The sequence below is a fragment of the Pygocentrus nattereri genome, chromosome 2, assembly GCF_015220715.1.
Source record: "Pygocentrus nattereri isolate fPygNat1 chromosome 2, fPygNat1.pri, whole genome shotgun sequence".
Taxonomy (NCBI): domain Eukaryota; kingdom Metazoa; phylum Chordata; class Actinopteri; order Characiformes; family Serrasalmidae; genus Pygocentrus; species Pygocentrus nattereri.
The window spans coordinates 35,423,867-35,436,275 of record NC_051212.1 but is presented as its reverse complement, the minus strand read 5'-3'; the positions used below and the strand labels follow the sequence as shown (position 1 = coordinate 35,436,275).

Sequence of the window (12,409 nt, the reverse complement as noted above, 5' to 3'; positions counted from 1 at the left end):
CCGAAACAATTAATACTGAGCCATTTAGTAAAGTTTCAGTAGTGTTACAGTTGTTTTGTTTTTGGTAACAACAATTCAACTCAGCTTTATCATTATACATGTACATTATACATGTACATGCACAGTATAATAAAACACATTCAGGCTGAAATGTTCAATCATTTGTTGTAATAAAATAAATATAATTAAATTGTAGCATTACCCAAAGGACTGAACTTTTTTTGTTGTAAAATCAGTTAAAAGTCCAAAATGTGTCTATACACTATTAATATATGCTATTGCTGCCCTCCTCATGGCTGATGGAGATTTGATTCCCTACCTGGGTAAGCACACCATGCACAGTGGCCTTTTCAAAGTGTAACTAAGATTGAAGCTTGTCCCAAAATCCACTCTGTATCATGATATATCTCTGCTTTTAAGCTTTATAACTCAGGAACAAGTTACCATAGAGACACGATACACATACCATAACAGTCGGCCTATGATATTGTATAATATCAACTATCTCTAGCAACAGTGATAAACAACAGAATACAGTGGTGTGAAAAAGTGTTTGCCCCCTTCCTCATTTCCTGTTTTTTTGCATGTTTGTCACACTTAAGTGTTTCGGAACATCAAACCAATTTAAACAAAAGGACAACACAAGTAAACACAAAATGCAATTTGTAAATGAAGGTGTTTATTATTAAAGGAGAAAAAAAATCCAAACCATCATGGCCCTGTGTGAAAAAGTGATTGCCCCCTAAACCTAATAACTGGTTGGGCCACCCTTAGCAGCAACAACTGCAACCAAGCGTTCGCAATAACTTGCAATGAGTCTTTTACAGCGTTCTGGAGGAATTTTGGCCCACTCATCTTTGCAGAATTGTTCTAATTCAGTTACATTAGAGGGTTTTTGAGCATGAACGGCCTTTTTAAAGTCATACCACAACATCTCAATAGGATTCAGGTCAGGACTTTGGCTAGGCCACTCCAAAGTCTTCATTTTATTTTTCTTCAGCCATTCAGTGGTGGCCTGCAGAACCCAAGTTCGTTTCAGCTTGAGTTCACGAACAGATGGTCGGACATTCTCCTTCAGGATCTTTTGGTAGACAGCAGAATTCATAGTTCCATTTATCACAGCAAGTCTTCCAGGTCCTGACGCAACAAAACAGCCCCAGACCATCACACTACCACCACCATATTTTACTGTTGGTATAATGTTCTTTTTCTGAAATGCAGTGTTCCTTTTACGCCAGATGTAATGGGACACACACCTTCCAAAGAGTTCCACTTTTGTCTCATCGGTCCACAGAATGTTTTCCCAAAAGTGTTGGGGATCATCAAGATGTGTTTTGGAAAAATTGAGACAAGCTTTAATGTTCTTTTTGCTCAGCAGTGGTTTTCTTCTTGGAACTCTGCCATGCAGGCCATTTTTGCCCAGTCTTTTTCTGATGGTGGAGGCATGAACGCTGACCTTAACTCAGGCAAGTGAGGCCTGCAGTTCTTTGGACGTTGTTGTGGGGTCTTTTGTGACCTCTTGGATGAGTCGTCGCTGTCTTCGCCATTTGTGGATAATGGCTCTCACTGTGGTTCGCTGGATTCCCAAAGCTTTGGAAATGGCTTTATAACCCTTTCCAGACTGATAGATCTCAATTACTTTCTTTCTCAATTGTTCCTGAATTTCTTTGGATCTCGGCATGATGTGTAGCTTTTAAGGATCTTTTGGTGGACTTTACTGTGTCAGGCAGCTCCTATTTAAGTGATGTCTTGATTGAGAACAGGTGTGGCAATAATCAGGCCTGGGTGTGGCTAGAGAAATGGAACTCAGGTGTTAAAAACCACAGTTATAGTATGTTTTAACGATATTGGTTTGATATTCCGAAACACTTAAGTGTGACAAACATGCAAAAAAACAGGAAATGAGGAAGGGGGCAAACACTTTTTCACACCACAGTAAATCACCATAAAAATATTATGTTTGCAGGTTATAGGCACTCTACTCTAGACACAATTAGATATCTAACTAGATATTAGATATTTAACTAGATATCTAACTAGAACACTGACCTCTTGTACTAACCAGCTATTGTGGTATTTCCGGTTAAAAATCTAATTCTAATTGGACATCTGCTATCACTGAAGTCTAAGTCTGTGTCTTGCACTCACTTTGAACATGTTTCAGTGGCACACAGCACAACATTCTCACTGCCACCCATATGCCCCCCCAGCCCCATACAACATCATTTGATTACAGCACTTTAACAGGGGTATTATGTCATGATGTCATGTCAAGCATGTCCAATTATATTCTGCCATGAAATGTAATGATAGATGTGTTGATTTCACAGAGAGGTCTGGTCTAAAATGAAATAACTGGATGTATAGGGACTGCAATCAATGACATAAGCTGAACTGTGGGCTGATTTATTTCATTTATTCCAGTGACAGCACAGACTGATCGATTACCTGCTTGCCAGTGGGTGTGTGTGTGTGTGGGTGTGTGTGTGAGAGAGAGAGAGAGAAAGAGAGAGAGAGAGAGAGAGAGAGAGAGAGAGAGCATGAATCTGTTAGTGTGCATGCACAAACTGGAAAAGCCTTCAAAAGTATAGACACAGAAACACATGCATATCTCTTTGCATATATACTGGTTTCTTTCGCATCTCGCTCTTGCTCTCTTTCTCCCATATGGCCAGTAGTATGTGGATACTTCGCCATCACACCTATATGACCGTGTTGGACATCCCATTCCAAAACCATTGCCATTAATATGGATTTCCCCCCTTTACAGCTATAACAGTCTCCACTCTTCTGTGGAAGGCTTTTCACAGAATTTTGGAGGTCAGGCATGCACTGATGTTGGACGAGAAGGCCTGAATCACAAGATGTTCCAGCTCATCCCAAAGGTGTTTAGTTGAGTTCAGGTCAGGGCTCTGTGAGTTCTTCCACACCCAACTCGTCAAACCATGTCCTCACTTTGGGCAAAGGGGCACAGTTATGCTGGAACAGAAAAAGGCTGTCCCAAAGCTGTTGACGCAAAATTTTCTATCTTTGTATGCTTTAGCATTAACACTATCCTTCCTCAGAATTAAGGGGTCTAGCCCAAACCCTGAAAAACAGCCTCAGACCAGCTCCTCCATCAAACTTTGCCGTAGCCACTAACACTCCAGCAGGCATTGTTCTCCTGGCACTTGCCAATCCCAGATACGTCCATCAGACTGCCGGATAATGAAGTGTGATTCATCACTCCACAGAACATGTTTCCATTGTTTCAAGTCCAGTGGCTGTGAGCGCTACACCTCACTAGCCGATGCTTGATTTTGCGCATAGTGATCTTAGGCTTGTATGCAGCTCTCAGTGCACAGATCTTCTGTTGATGATGCTGCTGACTCGTGGCAAAGGTGGCATCCTATAACAGTGCCATGCTCAAAGGTACTGAGCTCTTCACTACGACCCATTCTACTGCCAGTGTTGGACTATGGAGATCTCATGGCTATGTGCTTGAAACTATGGATGTAGCTGAAACACTTGAAAACAACAATTAGGAGGAGTGTCCACATACTTTTGGCCATACAGTGTATCTCTCAGTATCTATCTCTCTCTTCATCTCTCTTCATCTCTCTCTCTCTCTCTCTCTCTTCATCTCTCTCTCTCTCTCTCTCTCTCTTCATCTCTCTCTCTCTCTCTCTCTCTCTTTCTCTCTCTCTTTTTGTATCTAAGTTTTGCTCTCTCTCTGTGTGTGACTAACTTTCACTCTCTCAGTCTGCATTTCTCTCTCTGCTTGTATCTCTCTGTGTCTCTCTCTGTATGTAGGACTCTTACCATTGTCAAAGTAAATGACGGTTGAATTTCGGGATAGACTTGGATCAAAGTTTGCCATAAGTGGCGCGATGTACTGTGTGGCTGTCAGCATTCTGTGTACGACGTCTCCAGTGTAGATGAAGCCTGCAACACACAGGTGAAAAGGTCAAATAAAATAAAAAAATAGAACATAATTCCAACATCTCAGAAATCAGGTTCTTAATTACACTTAATTGCACTTCTCCAGTGCTTAAGAGAGATGCAGTGATTGGTATTCATATACACAAATATTCAGACTCAGCATATGTCTAATTAATCTGGAATTCAAAAGATAAAAGATAACTTTTATATGTTTTTCACATACTGTGTGACAAAGAACTGCAGACACAAGCAGGTAAGTTATACGAGTTATAGGACTCAACTAGGATGATCAGTTTGAGAGGCTCCATCCACGAGGAAGCAAAGTGTCTGATATCTTATGCACACAAAGCTGGCCACACCTACCAGGATTTTGTGGGCTGAATTCTGAGTTGCTGTTTACATGACTTTGTATAGAACATTCCACCAAATTGTTTCAAAGTTCTCAAACTCCTTTTGAAATTCTAACTGACTTGGACTTGGACCTCCCTTGACACTAAAATCCTTTTATTCTGAGTGACTTAATACCTTAAGTATGTCCATTTCATTAAAACAAGTGACTAAACAGTTCATTTTGTCACTACCAAAATAATCACAACTCTACAGAAACTTTTACTTTTGTGTAGTGGCTATTTTAGCTAATTTTGAGCAGGACTTAAAAATGCTAGCCAGTACATGACTAGCAAACACAGCTTTGAATCTTTGAGTAGTGAATCAGATTTCACACTGATTTTCAGATACTGGGACACATTTGCTTGCTCTGAAATGCTAGGGTGTGGCTAAAATAAGGCTCTACCCATGGACTTAAACTTTTTTTTTTTGTTTTGTTTTTTTTTTTAGTTAAAAATGAAACTCATGTATAATATAAATCTTTCAATTTCTCTTGAAAACAAATAAAAAGCTCTTAAAAAGAAACTTTTTTTAAGCAGGTATTATGTATGTTAGGTTTTGGGACAGACACCTCCCAACAGGAAGTACCCTATAAATGATGAATTTGTACATCGTCGTTGACCAATGAAAATCATCTACGTCCATTTTTTGTTGATTTTTAGTTTTCTACATCATTTTAACACAACAGCTGTCCTTTAATTTCTGTAAAAAATTCATGATGATTGGGCCAAAAGAAATGCTCTAAAATCACCTGGAACTAAATCTCTTTACATTGAATTACACTGAAAGGTAACTGTTTTTGCCCTCTCCAATAAAGTTCATATTTTGGAGATACTTGTTTGTCATTGAAAATAGCTTATTACTATTTCAATTAATGCCATGGGTTTAAATAGATACTTATAAATATCTAAGATCTAAATAAGTAATTCTTTTTTGTATTTTTCTGCAGTGGGACCAAAGTTTCAACTAATACAGTAGAATGATGCGTATATGTACTTCCATATATTTTTAATAATTTGGACGAGAGAGAGAATTTGGTTATTCCAACTAAATTTTAGTCAGAAATAGCAAATAGCTGCCTGCTCTGAACATTGTGATGAGCAGCAGGAAAAACCTCTGGCATGGTGTGCAGCAGCACTTTGACAAGCAAAGAACAAGCTTGTTTAAAGCAGTTCCCAGAGCCTAGAGAAAGTCTAGTACTTGTATTTACTCCTGATAGGTAGGCCTAAACGTTACGCCTTGTCTTACTGGAAAATTTAGCTTAACAACCATTTTGTGAAACTTCAAGTCTGAAGGTTTTGCTCACATAGTTAATACTGACTTAGCTAACCCTGTTGCTGCAACCAGTCCCTGTGTAGTTCAAATCGATCAAACAATCAGGTACAGATCAGCTGCTCTGCAAACTGCATGCAATGAACAAATGTTAAGTCTTTCATGTTTAGTCTTTTTATTTATGACATTGTACCATCATTTCTTGTTAAAATGTTTGAATACTGTTGTTTGAAAATGTGGATATTTGAATATCAGAAGTGGTTAAAATGCCCATGACTAATTGAGTCTGATTGAGTTCTCAGACGAAAAGACCTGCAGAACACCTGCAAATAGACAGCTATTCTTTTCTGGAGCTCAAAGTCACAGATTGTCCCATTTACATATATTATATTAGCCAATTTCATAATTATGCAGTTATCGATTCATGATTAGACTGAAGTTACAGTTACAGCTCCTGCAGTGATGCAGAGAAAAAAACAACAACATTGTCTCACTTCTCCTTACTCATCTCTCCATCCTGGCACACAGCCAAGGCCTGTCTGCTAATGATTAATTAACTAATTAACCACATAAACTCCCATCACTTTCAGTACCTTCAGCTGAGTCATTCACTACCTTGTGCATGTACATGCTGTGCGCGCACACACACACACACACACACACACACACACACACACACGCACACACACACACACACACACACGCACGCACACACACACACACACACACACACGCACACACACACACACACACGCACACACACACACACACACACACGCACGCACACACACACACACACACACACACACGCACACACACGCACACACACACACACACACACACACACACACACACACACACACACACGCACGCACACACACACACACACACACACACGCACACACACACACACTATTACATGAACATATGAGCATTTGAATATAGTCACATGCAAAGGTTTGTGCACCCATATGATACTGTATGTTCTGTAGATTTTCTAAGTGAAAATAATTTACACATCCTCTACAGAGAATACACTTAAATATGGCATTTTTCTGCAGATTTCTGCACAATTTGTATTTATTTGCTGAATTTAATATAAAAAAATAATAATAATACAAGTGCGTCATAGGACACATTATAAAGAAACTGTAGTAGTAAACATGTTGTTTGACCAAGGACACTCACAAAGTTTTACAAATAACTGTATATGACTCAGACTGGATGAAATGAAAATTTCCTGTTATGATATCAGATATTAAATTATCAGGATTTTCAGTAATATCATGGTTAGTATTATTAACATATACTGAATATAATATGCATTGAAAATATTACCCTCACTATTGTAATATTGAGAGACATTTCATATTTTTTATAACACCAAAATAATCATCTATAATAGAAATAGTTATGAAATGACCACCAGCATTACTAGTGTTTAATGTTCACATTACAACCGAGCAAACATGCATTATATTTGTTTTACTGGGTGATTGTTGCAGTAGGCTGATTATTTCCAATGTGATTTTTTTTATATTTAAAGATGATAATATTGGGCTAATATCAGCAGAAAATGCTGGAGTGGGTATTGCAGTGAAAAAAGAATGAATCTGATTACATTTTGTAACAAATCTGTCATGAAATAGCACAGATTCACACCATGTGATGTGATGATCTTAGCAGTGTATTTCTTCATGTGTGATAGTAGAGTGGTTTGAACTGTTTTAGTATGATAGCCTATTTATAGAGGGCCATCTTAAATGTGTGTCAATTATTTTAAGCTTAGTAGATAAAAGAAAAACTATGTAAATGGTATCAGTATTGTATTATAGGCTTCAATATTGTAAATATATATATATATATATATATGTGTGTGTGTGTGTGTGTGTGCCTCACATTTTGATGTTACTACTGTAACACAAAGAGTTTTAATAATATGTGGAGCCTTATATTAGCCACACCCCTTCTTTCACATGGAGAACAGTTAGTTGTCACTGTTTTAAAGTAAATGTGTCCCAAAGTCTGAAAATCAGTGTGTAACCTTACGAATCACTACCGATTCACAAACTTGTACACATACGTATGTACGCATATGAATATTCATGAAGAATGAATTTCAAAATAAATATATTTAGAAATATTTTAAGATATTTTCCTCACAGCATTGCTAGATCTAAAAAGACCTCTTAAATCTCTACTGTAATTGCCATCAGTTCCAAGTTTTTCAGAGGAACAGCTCAGAATGTGAATGTTTCTCCTGTTTAAATGCTTGCATTCAGAACTACTGAACCCCCTCAAGTACCTATTAAATGCACTAAAATTGGGAGAAAACGGCAATTTGTATTTCCTCCTTCAGCCATATGCACAGAAGAACACAGCAGTGAAAGAGTTTGGGGATTGCCAGCCTGTAGATCTGGATAATCTGGATAGTGATGTCTGAAATTCATCGCTGCAGCAGAGTGAAAAAGAACACAGATGCTGGAAATCACGTCTTGCTATTACCTTCCATTTAGATAATGTACTGGGCTTTTAAAAAGTCAGATAAGAGTAAAATCATGACAACTAAATATAGGCAATAAAGCAGTGTCTTAGAAATGTACCAGTTTGTCTTATGAACCTGATGTAGTGCTCAGCTAGTACACACTCTAACACACTAATACAAACTATTCTCACACACGTACTCCAATAAACAGACTGTAATTTGTTGTGTGAAGGTGATCTAGTGCTTTAGTCAAACAAGAAATATTGTCCTATTACTCGCCCATAAACTGTGCAGCATGTGGGCCGTTTCTAAACAGCATTCAATGAAATTGAATTCAGGTCCATCAGGAAGTAAACATTGAATGAAAAGGACATTATGAACCTAATGAGAGCGGAACTGTGCTAAATATCGTCAACGGTGTGTGTGTCAGTGGCATAGTCAGAATTTCTTTGGCAGGGTGGGATGGGTATGTTAGGTGGGGCTGCATGCGAGCTAGTAAACATTAAAGCACTCATATTATGTAAAACTAGGGCTCAAAGGTTAATCTTATTTGAATCACCATTTTAAGAAGTGAACATTTCAAACTACAAGAACTGCAATTTTAATTATAGTCTTCATTATTCAACATTGTCTTAAATTTCAATTGCTGTATTCTGGCAACAAAATTGAAAAAATTCAAAATCACATTGAATTCATATTTGCAATACTAGTCAGAAAAAAACTGCACATAGATATTTACCACAATATCTTAACTCAGACTTAAAAAAAGTTCAATATAATATGCACACATTGTTTCAAGTTTCAAAATCCATACAGTCCGTATATGGAGCCGTATATTCAGCCTACAGCAGTTTAGCCCATACACACTGAAGTCATAAGGAGTGTTTCGGTCTGCACTGCAGTGCAATACAGGACAGCCAATCAGAACACAGCTCATTTACATATATCATTACTAAAGACATAGTGGGATAAAGAGAAGTTGGAAATTACACAGATTAAAAACAAAACATCAGGATGAAGACCACCAACTAGCAAACTTCATCATAGCTAAAAACATTTAACAAACTCAACACATGATTGTTTCCCTCACATTTAACTGGCTCCTGTTACAAGTAATAGAACACCACAGCAGGTACTGCTACTACTAACTAGTAAAGCAGCCAACGAAAACTAGCACAGCACAGTTGTTCTCATCTGCTGTGGTACATGTTGATGTTTGGGCAAAAAAACATGCACTTTTGCATGACCCCATTGGTGGGAATGAATTATGAATTTTGAATTTATGAATTTTGCTGTGGTGATCGCATTCAAATTTGTTCTGATCTAAGCCAGGCCTCACTTTCTGTCTTGCTAAATTTCCTTCGGGATCAATAAAGTATCTATCTATCTATCTATCTATCTATCTATCTATCTATCTATCTATCTATCTATCTATCTATCTATCTATCTATCTATCTATCTATCTATCTGGGGTCACAGGCACTATGGCAAAAGATAAAACAATATACAAACAAAGACAGAAGTTGGTGTATTTTATAACATTCCATTATAGTCTGCTTCTAAATACTCCAGAAAGCCATACTTTAAAGGAAAATAAGAACTGAATAATAATAGTAAATAATAGTATAATAATGTTTGTTCTCTCATAGAAAAACGGCTTATGGTAACTGTCTGGTGGGCTAAATCATACTGGCCACATTTTGAGCAGTCTATCTAAGGAGAGCTTTGTCAATCTCTTTTATATTATTTATTTATTTATTTAAGGTGGGAATAAAGTCGTGAGAGTGCAAGAAAATAGCAACTTTGCCCATGCCGGTCTTACATATAGTAATATTTTCATAGCCATGGGAGGATTTTTTTTTTTACCAACAGAAACCTGGGGGGTCTGCCTTTCAAGTGGGATGGCCCCGGGCCCCAGGCCCTCAGTGTTTACGTCTCTGGTGTGTGTGTCTTAGATGAGAGTTTAGTGGAAGTAGCTGCAGTGGTCAGACCCAAACAGAGAGAGAGAGTAATTTTCAAAAGCTTTTTAGAGGGCTGACTCAGGTATTCTGTCAAGCCTCAGCTGGCACACACACACATACACACACACACTCTCTCTCTCTCTCTCTCTCTCTCTCTCTCTCTCTCTCTCTTCTGTTTCATAATAAAAAACTAATTTTATTTCTGCTCCCAAAATCTCTGAAAATTGCCCTACACAGCGTGTAGGCCACAGACAAATGATCATTATGAGTACATTACTTCTTTATCAGGCAACCTTATCAAAAACCTATTAAGCATCTTGAATCTAAAACTAGATTAGATCACTTATAACAACTGCCGAAAGCTTCCATGCCCAGTCATAGTCTACTCACTGGCCACTTTATTGGAAACCTTGATCTTGCTGGTGGACAGTAGCTCTGTCTAGACTGTAGCTCATATGTCGATGCACAGTTTGTGTTTCTCTAGTGCAGGATTCATTATGCTAATGCTGCTTTCAAGTGCAAGTGGGGCAGTAGTTTTCTTCAAGGAGAAATTTCTTCACCCAGCGTGCATATTTATGTGGTTTATGTGAGAGCTAAACTGAACACTGAGGTTGTGGAATGGGTGTTGTAGTTCATTAGCTTCCATCTATCAGTTTTGGCCTTCGAAGGGGTTTCATGTTTTGCCTTCTGGTGGGGACATTTTTCAGATAAAACAGACCACTTTAAAGCAGCATTATTCACAAAGGGTTGGCATGTCTGCAGGTTTTCATTCCAATCAAGCAGAATCACACCTGATACCATTTGTATTACCATTAATATTTTTTATAACGTTTTCTTTGATATGCTTTTAAAACAGGGACAGTATAGTGGACATCAGAAGTGCTGGACAAAGTTAGTGGGAAAAGCTGGCCCATCTAATCACTGTACACTCTTAAAAAAGATGGTTCTTCCAGGGATCTTTGGTAAAGAAAGAAAATAGTTCTATAAACAACCACGAACACTCACTTTGAATAGTTCCAGGGTTCTTTGCGTTATGAATAAGTTCTTCAGAATGTGTCGTAGGTGGTTCTGTATAGAATCATTTTGAAAAGGGTTCTATATAGCACCCAAAGGGGTTCTTCTACTGTTATGATGTTAAGCTTGTAACAATAGAAGAACCCTTTTAGTTGCTATATGGAACCTTTTTCAAAAAGGTTATGTAAAAAACCATCTACAGCGCATTCTCCATTAATCTGAAATAAACTTTCACAATGCAAAGAACCCCTTAGGGGTTAGGGGAACCCCAAAGGATTTTTGAGTGTTCACAGTTCTGTATAGAACCTTTTTTACTTTACTAAAGAGCCCTTGAAGAAGCATCTTCATAAAAGAATGTAGCTAAAGATGTGATAACTGCATCAGGTCAAATGCTGGCTGATGTAAGACTCCCTGTGCAGCAGCTGGCATTAAAAAGCAGTCAAAACAGAGTTAAAAGCTTTTATTCTGGCAGCAGCAATATTTATGTATGATCACAGCCATATGCATTTATGATCTCTGTGTGTGTGCTTATGTGATTTGGCCTGTAATTGCATTTTGGCTCCTACTTTCTCTTGTGGCACCATCATTTTCTAGAGTAGAAGAACAGAGATACAGTGAGGAGAAACTCCTCATCCAGCAGTATTTGTCTTTCTCAGTCTAGAGATGACAGCAGGTAGATTAAGCTGACTTCTCCAGTCGTGAAGACATCAGGCTACCTGCACTGGGTCTTCCTGTCTGACTTTCAGTATTTCAGTACCATTTGAGGAGCAAAAAGTAGGATAAAACGATATTCCAGCTTAGATTTTTAATTGTTTATGTGGGTGAAAATGACCAGTGTTGGAGTTACTCAAATAAGTGATTAGAATTATTATTAGAAGGACTTCTCTCTAACTGTAACATCATTACTTTGCCTATCTTATTATTGATTCTGGCCTATACAGGTAAGGTTAAGGTTCACTCTACTCAGCACAGGGATCTTTATTAACACACTAGAGGTCTGCATAGGACTGTTTGTTCAGCCCCACCCACCAGCTCCTGCAAGATTTCAACCTGCTCCTGCCCGCCAAAGCATTTTGTCCCATTTCCACCCATGCAATACCATGAAGGTAAACTGATATCCAATATTTGACACAGTCTATTTACAACTACACTATTCTCTACTAAAATAACACAGCAGTCATGGTCATGAGGCTGACTGTGATTAACTTCACCAAATGCCATTTATTCCCAGTAAACACAAAGCAGGAATTAAAACACACAACAGTTATTTTTGGTTTACCGGCCTTGGCAGCTGTGGCCGTCTACCACACCTCTAACACACACGTATTTTCTAAGCCCCTCATCCTTCTGGGAGAATACTGGAGAATCC

The 12,409-nt window shown here is 38.1% G+C and overlaps 1 protein-coding gene across 1 annotated transcript in view; it reads right to left on the bottom strand.

Moving 5' to 3' along the window:
• The window catches only part of plxdc2 (plexin domain containing 2), a 193,715-nt gene that overhangs the window by 70,106 nt on the left and 111,200 nt on the right, over nt 1-12,409 (bottom strand). The window contains exon 5 of the mRNA XM_037534926.1: nt 3,802-3,924. Coding sequence (XP_037390823.1) covers nt 3,802-3,924 — 123 coding nt within the window. The remainder of the gene's footprint in view (nt 1-3,801; nt 3,925-12,409) is intronic.